Source organism: Neospora caninum, chromosome XII (assembly GCF_000208865.1).
Source record: "Neospora caninum Liverpool complete genome, chromosome XII".
NCBI lineage: Eukaryota > Apicomplexa > Conoidasida > Eucoccidiorida > Sarcocystidae > Neospora > Neospora caninum.
Window position 1 is genome coordinate 5136582 of NC_018398.1, and position 16436 is coordinate 5153017.

General features: G+C 53.4%; 3 protein-coding genes across 3 annotated transcripts; 2 read left to right on the forward strand and 1 right to left on the reverse strand.

Moving 5' to 3' along the window:
* Positions 1–564: 564 nt before the first annotated feature.
* Positions 565–2484, reverse strand: NCLIV_066720 (cDNA clone:001-047-D04, full insert sequence,related; the record flags this gene model as incomplete). Its single annotated transcript, XM_003886223.1, has 4 exons — positions 565–771; positions 1426–1536; positions 1988–2042; positions 2336–2484. 4 exons carry the CDS (start codon positions 2482–2484, stop codon positions 565–567), a joined length of 522 nt encoding a protein of 173 aa, XP_003886272.1.
* Positions 2485–4293: 1809 nt separating this feature from the next.
* NCLIV_066730 (GH18885, related) lies at positions 4294–5310 on the forward strand (the record flags this gene model as incomplete). The annotated part of the gene is made up of 1 exon (XM_003886224.1): positions 4294–5310. The coding sequence occupies one exon, from the start codon at positions 4294–4296 to the stop codon at positions 5308–5310; it is 1017 nt and encodes a 338-aa protein (XP_003886273.1).
* Positions 5311–7862: 2552 nt separating this feature from the next.
* On the forward strand, positions 7863–15467 carry NCLIV_066740 (putative ATPase, AAA family domain containing protein; the record flags this gene model as incomplete). Its single annotated transcript, XM_003886225.1, has 13 exons — positions 7863–9623; positions 9738–9809; positions 10433–10597; positions 11008–11091; positions 11633–11706; positions 12081–12191; positions 12683–12720; positions 13029–13065; positions 13361–13593; positions 13889–13969; positions 14545–14645; positions 14784–14934; positions 15205–15467. 13 exons carry the CDS (start codon positions 7863–7865, stop codon positions 15465–15467), a joined length of 3171 nt encoding a protein of 1056 aa, XP_003886274.1.
* Positions 15468–16436: the final 969 nt, after the last annotated feature.

Here is a 16436-nt window from a genome sequence, read left to right on the forward strand (position 1 = left end):
CTGCAAAGGACTGCAGAGCCAGGCGCCGTCGCTGCGCGTAACTCATCGAGATGCTCCCGTGCGTCGCGGCGTCAGCAGCATCTGAAAAAAAAAAACGTTTCGGCACACACCAGCGGGAAGCCTATCTATCTACACATCATCAAATACATGCAGGGAAAAAAACGGATACTTACACATATGCAAATCTATCCATGTACACACGTGTACGCACATGCGTTTTTACACGCATGTTACTTTGTGGACGTACATGTATACACATACAAATTTGGGCGCATGTATATATATATATATATATATATATATATACATCTGGACAGACGTATATGTGAAGAGACATAGACATATGCATACATACATATATCTATATACGTATATGACGAGACTATAGGCAAGTTTCGCTGCGTACATAACGATGGATACAACGAGGAAGGCACCCTTAGGAGAGAGATGTCTCCTGTATGTATCTGGGTGCTCGGTTTAGAATATTTTTAGTTCCTGCTGATTCTCGCCATTCTCAGCTTTGCGTGTCGCGTCTCTCGAAGCGCTTTGTCGTTCCATATTAATCTAGCGTGATTCTCTGAGAGCCGCCCGGCGTCGCAATATCGCCCCGCGTGGTCGAGCGTCATTGCAAACCGGAGTTGTAAACGCAATCGCCTTCGGGTTTTCGCTCCTTTTCACTCGCCCGAAGGAATCCCGAGAGAACGCACCGAGCATGAAACTGAGAAAGCCCGTGGCGAGGGTCTCCAGCCTCCACGAGGGATTCCACGACTCCTGAAGGCAAAGGCGACAGCCCCAAACGTTCGCGCATGCACTCAGACGAAATCGATGTCCACGCCCGCGCATGAGATCAAGAGAAAGGACACCAGGGATGCATATATGTCCACAGAAGCCTCTCCACAGATGCAAAGACCATTGGCATATCCATACATATATCCTGTATGTGTTCCATGCTCATGTAAGTATATTACATATAAATATATATCAACATATATATACTGCGCACATGTGCGTAATATATCACATATTCACAAAGGCAGCGCGAGTATATATGCGGAGATCCTGCATTTTGTATAGATAGGAATAAACGTCAAGGACGGAGAGCCTTGTGGAGGCGGCGGAGTTGATGGAGGCGCACACACGCCTACGCGAACATGTCTGCATGCAGAGATACCGGTCCATGCAGAGATACCGGTCCATGCAGAGATACCGGTCCATGCAGAGATACCGGTCCATGCAGAGATAACGGTGCATGCGGGTATATTTGCAGAGGCGCTGAAACGTTCTTTCGCAGAAGTTGCAACGCGGTATTCTTTTGCCGCGCGCGCGCGAACCCCTCGCCTTCCGCGTCAGTGTTTGAGACGCGTTCATTTTTGCGTTTGCATCCAGAGGCAATCTGAAGTGTCGCAGAATCGCTTCTCTCCTCACCGGGTGAAAATCACTCATGGACATGCACAGTCGCTGGTTGACTTCGAAGCGACCGCTTGGCGTGAGCATGAAAATCGACGGGGGCGCAAAGGGGTAGCTCGTAGGGAAGACCTGCAGATACAGGCCGCGAAGACTGAGGCAGAAACGTGAGGAGGAAGAGGAAGCAGCGGAAGGCCGAGGAAGAAGAGTGAAAAAGGAGAGGACCGGAGATAAAAAGGAGAGAGTAAGACACGTCAAGGGAGACGAAGGAATGGCAAACGGAAAAGAGTGCGCCAGAGGAGGACCACATCGAAGAAGGTGAAAACTCGCTCTGCGAAGGAAGGAGTACGGTTTCAGGGAGACAACAAGAAGACAGAGGCGCCACAGATGAGCGAAGACAGAGAGAACAGGAAGAGATCCAAAAGTCGCACTCAGCGGGACATCCGTGAAGAAAACCGCAGTTCTAGGGCAGTGTCTTCCACCTCTTCTCTTCCCCTCTTCTTTTCCCCTCTTCTCTTCCTTCCGTCTCCCTTCTCCATTTCTTCTTTCTCCTGGCTTCGCCTTGACGCGTTTCATCGCTCACCAGCTTGCCGTGGTAGACGCCCCCGTGGTAAGGCGAATCGGCAGGGAGATCGTGCCTGGGCAGATGAAAGAGAAAAACGAGAGTCCGGTGCACTCGAACTGATCTAATACATGCATGCAGACTTCGGAGGCCTCTTGTGTGTGTGCGCGCACGCAGCACGGGGACAGCGATTCCTTCATAAAACGCGACACAGCAGAAAAAAGGGAGGATGCGTTCATGTACATCTCTATCGGCACAGATGGAACGACGGTCGATGCATAAAAAGCGGAAGCGCGACGGAGACGAGAAGAGAGCTCGAAATTCGCACGGAAGCCGCGAGAGGCGGAAGAAAGCAGCGAGGAGGCTTACAGGACGAAATGCCAGGTGAGCATGTCGTTCAGGTCCGGTCGCAACTGGACGTGGGGAACCCCGCCCTGCTTTTGCAGGAGGGCGAACTCGCGAGCGAGGCGGCCAGGCCCCAGAAACGCCCCTCGCGCACCCGCCTTATCGCGACCCATGATGGCAAACGCGAGAAAGAGCAACAAGGGGAAAGCGAAGGAGCGAAACGAGAGGGAGTCTGACGGAGAGAAGCGGGCGACACACGGGAGAAGACTGCGAGGACGCGTAGGGGAAGACGAGAGACACGGAGTCGAGAGACCGAAGGGCGAGAAGACACCCCTCAGGAAGAGAAATGCCGCCAAGAGCAGCAAGCGGACGGACAACGAAATGAAGACAAGAAAAGACAGCCGAACGTGCGAGAACGGGAGACAGACAGAAAGAGGCTCAGACGACAAGAAACAGCATTGGGATGGAGTCTACCAACGCGAAGCACGGAGGGTCAAACGAGGACAGAGAGGCCGATCCGGAAGAAGAGGGGAAATGCCGATTGAGGGAAGATGCAAAAGTGCGGGAGGGAACTGGCAGAAGGCCCCTCTTGGTTTCCAAGGAAGACTTTCCCCCTTCTGTTCCGGCTCACACAGGACCGCGCTGGCGCGAGGCAGCAAGCGACAAATCGCGAAAATGATAGAGACTTGTTTCCGCTCTCGTCTCAAATTCGTGTGCGGAGGAAAGGGGTTGCGACAGACGTCAGTCGGGTACTCTTTTCCCTTTCTGATTCTCCGCTTTGACTACGCGTTTTCACGCTTCTCCCGTGGCTCACGACGACAGTGGCAACGTCATCGGAAACGCAGAAAAGAACAACGCGCGGTCGCCCGTTCCTTTAAGCTGTGGAGCAGAGGCGAGGCAAAGAGTTGAAACTCTCTTTTACCCTAGTCCAGAGCAGACGAGGTCAAAAAACCGAAGAGCACTGCGGCTGTAGTATCTAGCGCTAACAACAACAACAACAACAACAACAGAGCACACATGCGCTTTTCCCGTGCACGTCGAGCAGCGAGGTGTATGTACAGCCCGGGCTGCTTCGAGCGCAGGCCGTCGCAGGGAAAGTCATGAAACCGCTATATGCGCTGATTTTTTCCTTGTTTCTCGTGTTAGTGCGGAAAGAGTGTGCTGGGGAAGATTTACGCGCGGTTTCGTGTGAGTATAGCGTTCCGAGCCGCTTCAGAACCACGCAACTCGCGCCGGTGCGGCTACTCGCTCATGGGACACGAGGACCGTCGAGACAGTTCTTCCGGGAGGCACCGCTCTCTCTGTGTCTATCGAGTTGCCTAGTCTCCGTGTGCGTTTCTGACTTCCACCTTCAGCACAGGCGTCAACGATTTGGAGGAAACGTGGCAAAACACAAAGGATGTCGCCCGGAGACGCGCCTCCGCACAAAAACCCGTCTTCCCCATGAAAATAACCCACGCTGCCGCAATGCCCGTGGTGATTGCTCGTGTGCGCGAGATTCCTGGCCTATTGGGCAGGGTGGAAATTGCGTTTAACATAATCAAACCTGCGCAATTCGGCACGGTTTCGGTGTCGTTTTTGCTTGGGTTTCTTCTTAGTCGCTTTCTTCGCTGAGAACCTGTTGGTTGCTGGCAGTGGTCAACGTTTCTCCCCTGCACTGCTGTCTCAGTGGAAAAAAACGGACTGGAGCACGAGGACCGGAGAAGAGCACGCAGGCGATTCCAGGAAGCGCAGCAGGCACACTGCCCAGTTGGAGACGGACGGGGTCTCCGCACCTCCGAGCAACTTTCCTCGCCCACCCGTCGCTTCGGCAGGGTCGGTGCGACCTCTCCTTTTTTCCCTCAAAGTTCGTGCGTCGTTTTGTCGCGTGGTGGCGTCCGTTGCTGTACATTCTTCTTTTTTTCCAGTTTTCCCTCGCGTTTTCTGAAGGCGTGAGCGCGTTGTTTTAGCTGTCACTTCCGAAACTCTCGTTTTCTTCCGCAATGAAGCGACTGGTGTTCCCCTGCGCGTTCGTCCCCGCAGCGCTTGTGCTGCTTGCCGGTGGTCCCGCTGCGGTGTCCCCGGCGTTCGCTTTTTTCACCGATTTGGTTGCCGAAGAGGAAACTGCGGCGTCTCTCATGAGCGGTACGTCTATGCGAGGCGCTGATTTCTCCGGCTCTCGCAAAGAAAGTGCGCCCAAGAGAGCCGTCTCGCCGGAGGTGCCGAAGCCCACGCAGAAAGTCAAGGAAGAGTCTTCGCAGTCTGAGGAGACAGTCAAGGGAGAGTCTTCGCAGTCTGAGGAGACAGTCAAGGGAGAGTCTTCGCAGTCTGAGGAGACAGTCAAGGAAGAGTCTTCGCAGTCTGAGGAGACAGTCAAGGGAGAGTCTCCGCAGTCGGAGGAGACAGTCAGGGGAGAGTCTTCGCAGTCGGAGGAGACAGTCAGGGGAGAGTCTTCGCAGTCGGAGGAGACAGTCAGGGGAGAGTCTTCGCAGTCTGAGGAGACAGTCAGGGGAGAGTCTTCGCAGTCTGAGGAGACAGTCAGGGGAGAGTCTTCGCAGACTGACGAGGCGGCGGAGGCAGAGACGCCCGTGGAAGGTCCGGAGGCGGCGGAGGCAGAGACGCCCGTGAAAGGTCCGGAGGCGGCGGAGGCAGAGACGCCCGTGAAAGGTCCGGAGGCGGCGGAGGCAGAGACGCCCGTGGAAGGTCCGGAGGCGGCGGAGGCAGAGACGCCCGTGGAAGGTCCGGAGGCGCCGGAGCGCGAAGCAGCAATCACCTCCGTGGTGGAATCCGTGGATGAGGCGGGCGATTTCCTGAGGGCTCGTCAGGTTGAAAGTGGTCAGTTCGAGGATGCCAGCCAGTACAAACCTGGCGAGGAAGCCAACAGTCCCAATTCCCTCTCGCTGGCGCTCTCATCTGTGGTTTTCGCGTTCTTGTCTCTGGTGACGAGCGCGCTCGAATTCAACTCCGGTAAGAAGAGTACAGACGTCAAAATCTATGACCCCACGGAGGCCGAAGAATAGAGCCACTGACAAGGAGGTGAAGCGCGCGCGGCGCTGCTGAGGCAGCGACAGGGCCCTGAGTTCAGGGCCCGAACAACGCGCAGAATGAAGTCTGGGCACGGACTTGTGATGGGAGAGCGGCTCAGGGAGTACGGAAATGCGACAGACAGCGGGGGAGTGTAGGAAGCATCTACGTGCGAACCGCCAAAGTTACAAGCTGACGTGCGCGCTGGTCTTTTTTCTCTCGATGCGCTCCCACATCCTTGCCGCCCACCTTCCTGTGTCGCGCGGTCCTCTGAAACAAACGGCATGTGCTTCCCTTTTTTCCGGTCACTCCAGATTTTGTCTACTCGACGCGCAGTGTTTTCCCGCCGACCGTATGGGGCGGCTCCGCGCCCCCTGAGGCGCTTTCTCCCTCGCGACAGTGTGCGCGCCTTGCGAAGCAGTGCTGTGCTTGTGGAACTTTCGACGTTTGTTTCAAATTCGGTTTTGGAAGGATCAGAGGCGAAGTCTGGGTTTCACCGTACGCTAGCTGCTGACCTCGAGGGTTTCGGCGTTGCTTTAAATGTGACGATACACACGCCAGATTCCCCTCACCATTGTCGAACCAGTCCCGTGTGTCTGTGTTCCAGCGATATTTTTTTTTCGCAAATATGAGGAAAGTTGTGCCTCTGTCGTTACTCGTAAAACTGTCGAAAGAGCTGTTCATGCCACAAAAGAAACTTGCATCCTATCCAAGAAAACGTTTTTTCTGTTCGCAACCATCTTGTAAAAGAACCTCCCGCGGATGCGGGGACGCTTCATCTCTGCCTTCCTGCGACAGGCACAGGCAGCTTCCCACGGCTGCAGTTACACCCCAGACGGGCATCGCTATGAGACGAAAATACCACAGTCACTGCGCAGCACAGAAAAATTCCCTTCGCTCAAAAGAGAGACACGTCACTGGCTCTGTCGCGCTGTCATGATGGAACGTGATTGCGGCAGTCTCACCTGTACGTAACTCTTGCAGCCCTCGAAAGGTGTTTGCTGCTCTGTGTACGGAAAATTCGATTCCACTGAACTAACATAGACCTCCTCTGTCCACAAACACATACACGCTCGTATGCAGACGCAACGCATGAAAATGTAGATATGTGGTTTTACGCCGAAATGGAGAGGCGGATACACACGACATCGAAATAAACGCTCTTACAGGGAATATCTCTCAAAGTACCTATGGGCCTCCAAATCTCCTTGTGTAAAGTAGCGGGCGTAAGCGCCAGTGGGTCATGCCATTCAGGGAGAGAGATCATCGTACTCACATGCAACAGCTGCACACCTGTGAAAAATCCGCTCCAGGCAGGAGTAGAGAGTGTGTCCGGCAAAAGCATTTATTCTTGTAAAAGGGACCAGACAAATATTATGCAATTCGATGCGCGTATCTTTGGTGATGATACATATATATATATATATGTATATACATAGGTTGAGAACTCTTGTCTTAGAACCGCGTCGGCGCATGCAAAGGCCGAAAATGCATCGTGTCAGACGGTTACGCAGGAGGGGGTGGCATGTGTTCTCCAGTTTCTCGATTTCTTCCTCGAACACGAGGCGGCTCGGGGGCTTGCCGCGTTCTTCTTGTGCAAGGACAAATGTGAACCAGGACTTGCCACGGACGCTCTGAGTCTTCTTTCGAGTATTGGCGGTGACCATGCGCATGCCGTCTTGCTAGCGACCGAGAGAGGCCGCGACACCGCAACCACGTCGTCCCAGCGTTTCCTCACCTGCTCTCGCTCTTTTTTCTGCGTATCTTTCTCCTCTCCCCCGCTACAGACAAAGGCAAAGGCGCGCCTGCCAGCAAACACAGCGGTGTCGGCGCATCTCGAGCGCGCAGGGTGCCATAGCCGGAGTTGCCGAGCATCTGGGCGGTTCGGGGAAGCGGCTGACACGCATGAGGACGTTGCAGCGCGTCGTCTCCATTTTTTCTCCTTCTTTGGAGGCGCAGCAGTTTTTCTCTTGGTCGGTTCTGCTCCTCCGTTCTTTGCACCGTTCTTTGCAGGTCGCAGCTTCGTCCGTCTTCGGTTCGGCGCGGCGGCACACCGTTGACACGGTCCGCTGCGGTGTACATACACTGGACTTGTCGAGAGCCAGTGTGTGGCGGGAAACCCGCCTTGCGCACTTGTGTGCTTTTGTCGACGTTTTTCGCCCGTGTGACCTCGGTCGCTTCGCTCTGTCGTCGTCTTTTGCGTGTCAGCGAAAGGTAGCCAGTGGAACCGCCGCTTCCCGTGCACGCGGCTGCCGGTATTCCTCCGTTCTGACGTTTCCCAGCACTCTTGACACTCCGCAGAGAATTTGGCCTGTTTCCTCTGCAGTTTTTCAGCCGCATCTTGAGAAAGTGCCGTCCGGACGGAGCGATCGATTTTCCACAGCCTTACCGTATATTGACTGCGTTTGGATAAATCCGGAGCACTTGGAATCGGTAGAAACAGACGACCTCTACGCTCTAAACCAACAGCCGAACTCGCGGCTACAGGCAGTGGAGGGTGTGCGACAGAGCAACGGACTCCCTGCGGCCGGAGAAGCAAAGGTGCAAAATGGAGGGCGCGCTCGGAGAGAGCATACGTCGAGAGACCATCGTGATTGACTCCGACGAAGACGGAGATGGCGAAGACAGGGAAATGCGGAAGGAGGGTTTGGGCGAAATAGACGAAATAAATGCTGCGTGCATGCGGAAGGGGGGCGGGAATCCGCAGAGCGAGGCCTGTCTCGAGGACTCGTGGAGAGAGACGCGAGACGGAGCAGAGGAGCAAGACGAAACATTCCAGTTGGAGGAAGACGACTTGCGGCTTTTTTCCGAAGAACAACAGATTGAGTGGCTAGAAGAAGAGAGTGCACGCGAGACGCCTCGCGTGTTTTTTATGTGGAACAGCCAGGAGAAATGTTTTCAACAAATTTCTCACCCCACTGAGCAACATCTCTCACAGGCCAGCTATGCGTCTCGTCTCTCACAACAGCCAAACTCTCTCCTTCCCTCTTCTACCTCTGTTTCTTCCTCTTCTTCCTCTACTTTGTCCTCTTCTTCTGTCTCTTCTCCGTCTCTCGTTCTGGGGGTTCCGAGTTCGGGAGCGCGCATTCGAGGTTTGCCTGCCTGGTTTTGTGTGCCTCTGGAGCACCGCTCTAAGGAGGCGGTGAACGCCCTGTGGCGAGACGTCCTGCGACACACCCAAGTCTACAACTCGCTGCAGAACGGCGGCGCTCCTCGCCGTCTTCCGGCGGGTTCTTCCGGGACTTCTCCGTCGACGGCGGAGCCTCCCTGCTCGCCGGCTGCTTGTCTCCCCGCCGCCCCGTCCGCGGGCCTCGCCACCGCGTCAGCAGACTCAGAGGACATGCAGCTCCGCTATCCTCCGTGGCTGTACCTCTCGCGGGGCACTCTGCCCTCACCTGCGCATGCAAGCGACGTTTGGCAAGAGATTCGCCGCGACGTGGCAGCCTTTTTGAAGAAGGGAGAGACGCGAAGGCGTTCCGCAGGCGCGACAGAAAACCCCAGGGGTCCGCTGGACGCGAAAGCAGCGAGCCCGGGAACGGGAAAGTGCGCGAGTTTCCCGGAGTCTTCTCTGCCGTCCAGCGAAGGAGACAGAGGCTACGAACTCTCCGGTCAAGAAGGGGACCGACGGCAAGGCGCCGACAGTGGAACAAAGGGTGAGTGCTTCCCAGGCAAGGAAGCGAGAGACGAGGCCGCGGGGCTTTGCCATCTTCCCGCTGCGGCCTCTGCCTCTCTCGCCAAAGGTCCATCGGTGAAACGCGAAACCCGGAACCAAGCTTCTTTCGTCGCGAATCTTTTGCGGCATGCGAGTGGCAAAACGAGTCTCAGACCGAACGCTCCCCCAAACCCTTCGCAGCCTGCGTCCGGCCGCCTGGCTTTTCGTCCTGCCTCTTCTTCGGCGTCTTTCTCGCGAGCTCTGATGCCGACGGCCCGACCGCGAGACGGAGACGCGGGCGAGGATCGGGGCGCGGGTCTCGCTTTCCCGCCAAAGAAGAAATTCGCGTCCCTCGCGAGCGCAGAATCGAAGCCTTCTGTTCCAGGACTCGCCGGCTCGTCGCGGGGTTCCCAGGCTGCGCCCTACCCGCGGTTTTCTGTCGCTTCCCTGGCGGCGAAGGCGGTCTTGAAGAAGCCGCCGCAACGCGAAGGCGAGCAGGCACTGCGGTGTTCTCAGAGCGGAACTCACGGAACCGACGAGAAGGCCCGCGAGCGAGGAGAAAGTTCGCCTTTCACTGGGGACAGCGCGGGAAGTGGAGACGCGCGCCGACGAGACACACAGGTGTACGTGCCTTTGGCGGAACGTCTGCGGCCTACGGTGAGAGACGGGAAGAAAAAACGGAGTGAAAAGAACAGGAAACCCGCGAGGCAGATGAGGGCTGTCCGCGCGGTGTTCATCTCGCTTCCTGTGTCGTTTTGGTTTTCCCTGCAGTCGCTAGACGAGTTTGTCGGGCAAACGGAAAGCATCCAAGGAGGCCGCGGGTCGGTTCGAGAGCTCATGGAGGTGAGGCGCGTCTGGGATCAAGGTGCCAAAGAGAGCGTTCAATTCGGCTTTCCCCTTTCTCTCGGTCTGCGGCTTCTCCCTCTCCGTTATCCTTTTTCGCCCGCTCCTCTCGTCCTCTCTTCTTCTTTCTCTCCCTCTCCCTTCTTCCGTCCTTCTTCCTCGCCTTCCTCTTCTTCCTCGCCTTCCTCTTCTTCCTCTTCTCCCTCTTCTTCCTCTTCTTCCTCTTCTCCCTCTCTTCATCGGACTCGTTCTCTCTCGTCTTCTGTCTCTGCCTGTCTCTTTATCTGTCTTCCTCTTTCTTCTCCTCTCTCGCCCCCGCGCTTCTTTTCCCTCACCCTCTTTCTTCTAGGCTCCCCCACGTTTTTTCACTTGGGGCAATGTGATGCAGAACTCGTCCGATTCGTCGAGCGAGGCAGCTCCACTCTCTCTCCTGACTGCTTAAAAAACATGCCACAAGTGGATTCTAATGACGTGCGAGCGCACCTCCCGGCGAGAACGCTGTGACAGCACGGAGCGTTTCGTCGCCGCGTTTTCGCCACGGAACGAACCCTACGCGCGCGGCTTGTCTCGAACAGCTCTCAGCCGGGTGACGACTTTTTTTGGCATGCGTTTCCTTCTCTCAGGCTGGTCACATTCCCTCATTGATTCTCTGGGGTCCTCCGGGCTGCGGCAAGACGACCCTCGCGCTTCTGGCCGGGCGGTGCACGAACCGAAAGTCGCCGCTCTCTCTGCCTCCCGTGTTCAAAAAGATGTCTGCTGTGACTTGTGGAGTGAACGACGTGCGGAAGGTAGGGCCGACGCAGGAAGAAGTGCGCCGGACAAAAGCATGAAAAGAAGAAAAAAGGGCGAGACGACGAAGGAGAAAGAACTAAAGCGGCGAGTAGATTTTCGCGTAGATACGCGTCTCCCCTTGCCGCAGTCACGAGATGTTACGAAAAGGAGTCTGAAAAACAGTGCGCGTGTCTGTTCTTGTCTGTTCAGTCCAAAGCGAAGCCGCAAATCTTGAACTGTTCCTTTTTTGTTTTTTTCCTCTGTCGGAGAGCGCAGCTCCGTCTCTCGCCGGGGTGTCCTCCAGGAAGAGCGTGGCCTTTGTCCTTTGTCTCTCCTCTTCTTCGCCGAAGGGCCGTTTACTGTGTGTCTCTCGGTCTCTGCAGTGGATAAAGGTTTTTGTCTTCTCTTCCTTGTTCGCCTCCTCCAGGTTGTTCAAGAGGCTCTCACGCTTCGGGCGACGACGAAGCAGAAAACCATTCTCTTCCTCGACGAAATCCATCGCTTCAACAAGGTAAGGTGCATCGACACGGTGCGGAAAAAAAGGAGGGGGAAGTCCCCGAACACGCGTAGGCGCCGGTGCGCAAATCCGGTGGGAAAGGCCCAGCATCACAGGCAAAGCGTGCAGATGAAAGCATGAATCATGAAGAAAGAAGAAAAACAGAGGACGAAAGAATAGAACATGAAGAAGAAATGTGACCTTTCTGCTCTTGTCAACAAACTCATGCACGTCTATACATATTTATATATACAGATTTATATATATATATATATATATATGTATATATGTATATATGTATATATATATATATATATATATATATATATGTTTACTCCTAGGCCTCTATGTTTATACAAATATTCATATATATATATATATATATATATATATACATATATATATATATATATATATATATATTTGTAAAGATACGGGTGGTTAGTCGTCGCCGGTTTCGGTGAGAAAGGCCTGGGTTTTGACGACGGGAAGCATAAATTCGAGTGAAACAATAGACGCGTTTTGAACCCTTTTTCCTTTCATCCTGTTTCTCAAGGCGCAACAGGACGCGCTGTTGCCCCACGTCGAGAGTGGAACGGTCACTCTCATTGGCGCCACGACGGAAAACCCGTGAGTGTCTCGCCGGTCCGAAGAAGAAAAAAGAAGAACCAAAGCAGACGAGGAAGAGAACACGGGGCATGAGATACACGGCGGAGCCAGTTTGGAACTGAAACCACCAAAAGGCGCGAAACTTTCTCAGGCTTCCATTGCCCGTTATGGCGCGAAACGACAAGCGACCTCGCGGTGCTTCGTTCAAGAGCTTAGCTCTGTAAAACTGCGTCTTCGGTCGCGTTTTTGATCCATCGTCGTCCGTCACGATGCGTGCGCGTGCCTTGTCTCGTGTCTGTATGTACACCTGACCGCAACACTGCGCCGCCGTTTCTGTGTTCCTCAAGGTGCGTTGCATGCTCGGCTCTTTGAATTCTCGTTTGGTTTCTTGGTAGGTCTTTTGAAGTCAACCGAGCACTTCTCTCACGCTGTCGCGTTTGCAAGCTGGAGCCTCTCACCGAAGACAACCTAACGGTCATTCTCCAGCGCGCGGCGAAAGAGGAAAAGTAAACGAAAATGCTTCCGTCTGTCTCAGTATCGAGATCGAGCGATAGAGATATGGATTGCGACATGTGCCTATTGTGCATCACGGTAACTAGACAACTGTGTATCTCCACGTTTTTAGAGTGGAACTTCCCCAGGCAGAGACATGTGTATAGGTATAATATATATATATATATATATATATATATAATTATTTGCGGCAATGCAGAGGAACGAAAACTGGGGCAAATATATATACCGATATATGTATATACATGTTTCATCACATACTACATTTACGTATACACAGACTTGCATTCATATATATATATATATATATATTTATGTATACCTGTTTGCGTACATACTGGAGAAACAGCATAGGTGGATATGAATTTGTATGTGTGCGTTTGCATTGCCAAGGCGGGGTCCAATCTTCGGCTGCGCGCGTTTTCAGTTAGCAAAGCGTCAGGCATCGTCGCCAGCGACAGTCTCTGACTTTTTTTCTTTTCAGCGTGACGGTCACCGAGGCAGCCGTCCGGGTGCTCTGCAGTGAGGCCTCCCGGCGAATCGAAAACGCAGCAAAGCGGAGGGAGACGCGATCCCCGAAAAGCAGGAGCGAACGATCACGCAAAGAGACAGAAAGACACGAAGCGAGAGGCGCTTGACAGAGGCCGGGGAGGGGCAAGAAAGGCGAGACACTTGGCGAGGAAAGCGGGCGGGAGAAAGTCAGGGTGGCCGATGATGACCACGCGTCGGTTTCGGTTTTCTCTCCTTTTCGCTCCGGTGCCTTCCGCCTGGGTGTGCGTGTCCTCACAAGCTGCCTTCTCGTTCTCGCATTTTGCCTCGTCTCCTTGCAGGACTGGCCGACGGCGATGCCAGGCGTGCCCTCAACATGTAAGAGACAAAGAAACGGAGTTCACACAGAATGCCTGTGCATGTATCCACATATACAGATATGTGCTTCTACATATATATATATATATATGCATGTATCTGGACTGCTATGTAAATAGGTATCTTTGTGTGTACGTCGTCAACTGTAAATATCTGTGTGTGTCGATGCATGCCTGTGCGTGTTTATGCAAATACGGCCCTCTGTGTGTCACCGCGCTTGAGCGGTTCTCTGCACCGTCTCGTTTGTCTCCCGTTCTCTTTGGTTCGTTTCTGGGTGTTTTCTTGGCGGCTCTAGGCTAGAGAACGCAATCCACCACGAACGCTCAGAGGTAAAAACCAAGGATGCAAGCAAGCAGCAGCGCGAGGCATGCCCACAGCCTCTCCATTCTTCTTCCCCTCCTCCGTCAGCCTCTCCTCCGTCCCCCTCTCCGTCCCAAGCGCCTCCCGGGTGTTTGAGTTCTCGAGAAGACGGCGTCTGTCGCGAGAGACAGGAGACTGTTGTGGATGTCTCTTCTCTGGAGAGCGTAGGTGCGTGAAGGCGTGAAGCAAGACAGAGGAAAACGGGGGGGGGGCTAGGAAGAACGCCCCAGGGGTCGGCGAGAACAACGAAGGAAACGGGGGAACAGTGAATCGGCAGAGACGTTTGCCGCAGACGCACGAAACCCGGAAAAAGACAAACGCGAGCGACACGCTTGCGAGGAAGCACGCGGGCGCTGCAGAAGGCCAAAACGCGAAAAAAGCGCATGCGCGGCCTATGCATGCTTCCTTCACATCTTCGTCGTCAGCATCTGTCTTCGCTTTCCCTGTCTTTGATTTTTTCCAGCAACGAAATCTCATCTCATTTATGACAAGAATCGGGACTGCTACTACGACTTGATTTCTGCTCTTCATAAGAGTGTTCGGGGTGAGTTTTCCTTCTCGCGTGCATCTCTGATTTTGTTCTCTCTCTCCGTGGCTTTCTTGGTTCGTTCTGGCCGGCTTTGAACACAAGAGCCCGTGCGGCTACTTCAGATGCATGCACCAAAGGACGCAACGACGACGACCCTACACATATATCCACATCTCTATCCACATATACATCATATATATATATGCTTGTAGATGTCGAGGCAGGGTTTATACCGTCGAAACAGGGCGATGCTTACTCATACACCGTTACGGAGTGGGGTGCATGTGACCAACTCTCTCTGCTCCTCCAGATCGACCGTCGGAAGTCTCGACACCAACACGCGCCCCAGCATATTTGCATATACATGCACTTACACATATATAAATAAATATATACATATGCTTCTATACATATCTATGGATGTACATGTCTCCAGGCGCTTACCTCTAGTGTATTTCGTCGTATATGTGTATAGAGTTGTATGTGCAAAGTGCTGGGGGTCTGGGGCTCTGTGGTTTCTTGCATAACAGGCGGTGACAGGCGTCGGAGACGCGAACGCGTGTCTGTCTGTCTGTTTGCTTTCTCTCCAGGAAGTGACGAACACGCCGCAGTGTATTACCTCACCCGGATGCTCGAAGCGGGTGAAGATCCTCTCAAGATTGCTCGCCGTATTGTCCGAATGGCGTCTGAGGTGAGGAAGGAACAGCCGCGCGGGAGCATCCTATGCCTGAGTTTGCGCAGCCACACGTGCGTCTCCTTTTTGTCTAAAGATGATCCCTCCCGGTGTATTTGCCTGTCTTTCCGCTATCACTGTGGGGCTCTTTCTCAGGATATCGGGCTGGCAGATCCTTCAGCTTTACCCCTCTGTGTCGCAGCCTACCAGGCGTCGCACTTCACAGGAATGCCCGAATGTTCGACGGCTCTCGCCATGGCAGTCATCTATCTGTGCAAATGCCCAAAATCCAATGCCGTTGACCTGGGTGAGAACATCTATGGATTCAATGGAGTCTCCTAATGGCCTATGTATATGTATGTATATATATATATATGCTGGTACTACCTAGGAGCATCTGCAGATTTGTAGTCTGGAGTGTTCATACATACGCATGCATCTGGGCCCCCGCTTTTGTGTCATTTGCGTTGACACACATATTTCCATATATCTACGCATCTACCTATATCTACTTGTAGATGCATATCCGTACCTATATGAATAGATATATATATGTGCTTTCCATGTCTTTGGGCAGCGTACAGTAAAGCCAAGAGTCTCATCCAGGAACATCCAGATGCACCAGTTCCGCTTCATCTTCGGAATGCTCCCACGAAACTCATGGCGCAACTTGGCTACGGGCGCGGCTACGTCCACACCAACCAGCCTGCGGCGACTCTGCCGCAGTTCCAGTCTGCGGACTATCGCGCACAAACGTACCTCCCCGAGGCGCTCCTCGGCACCAAAATCGTTCCGAATATAGGCCGACCCGCCTCTCGGGGTGGCTGGTGTCCACAGTAGGCCACTGGGCCGGCAGAGGGGAGCTGTGGAGTTGGGAAAACGTGAAACGCAGACGGTGCGGCGGCTGCGGAGAGAGCAAGTGAGTCATCGGGTCCGCAGCTATGGGAAAGTGCGCAGTAGCGACGGCTCCCTACACAGACACGCGTTACAGCGCATAGCTGAGTGTGCATGTGTCGACGGCGCGGCCGTTGCATGCAGCCCGTCGTTTTCCATGGGAAAACCAGGACGGTTTCGACTGCGAGAGTAGAGTTGAAAAGCGACCCCACTGTGCTTGAGACGCTGAGGGCCATAGTGGGGGGTAGGTTCGTGTATGACGCTCATGCGCAGGTGAAGGGCGTTACGCGACGCCTGGACAAAGACGCAAACGCGGGGAAAACGAGAGAGGTGCGTGAGCAACGGGTGAAACAGGCTGCACAGACGCTTTTACCGTTTACAAAGTGTGTGAGCAAGTCGGCACTGCTTGGACAAGTCGGCTGTTCGACACCTCAACTACTGTCGCTTAGATACAACTTTGGTCTTCGCCGAAAAATTTTCGCTGTTTTCCCCTATTTCGTTGCCTGCAGCACACAGCACACAAAAACACGGTGCAGCATCCATATATATATATATATATATATATATATATATATATACATACATAAATAATATATAAATATAAATATATATATATACACAAATAATATATAAATATATATATATATATATGTAGGCAGATGTGCAGAGAGGGAGAGAGACATTCGTTTACGTTCGCGTAGAGATAGATCTCTCACGCACAGGTTTCGCGTCAGGCTGTTCGACTTGGTTTTCTTCAGCAAACCATGCTCGATACCGACACAATGTTTAACCCTGTAACTCCCGTGGCGTGCGATCACCTCTCTTATTCTACACGGAAGAAAAGGAATTGCGGTTTCTACTACGATTTCATCCGGAATGAAACGCGCAACTGCGTTTCTCTATACGGTTTTTGTT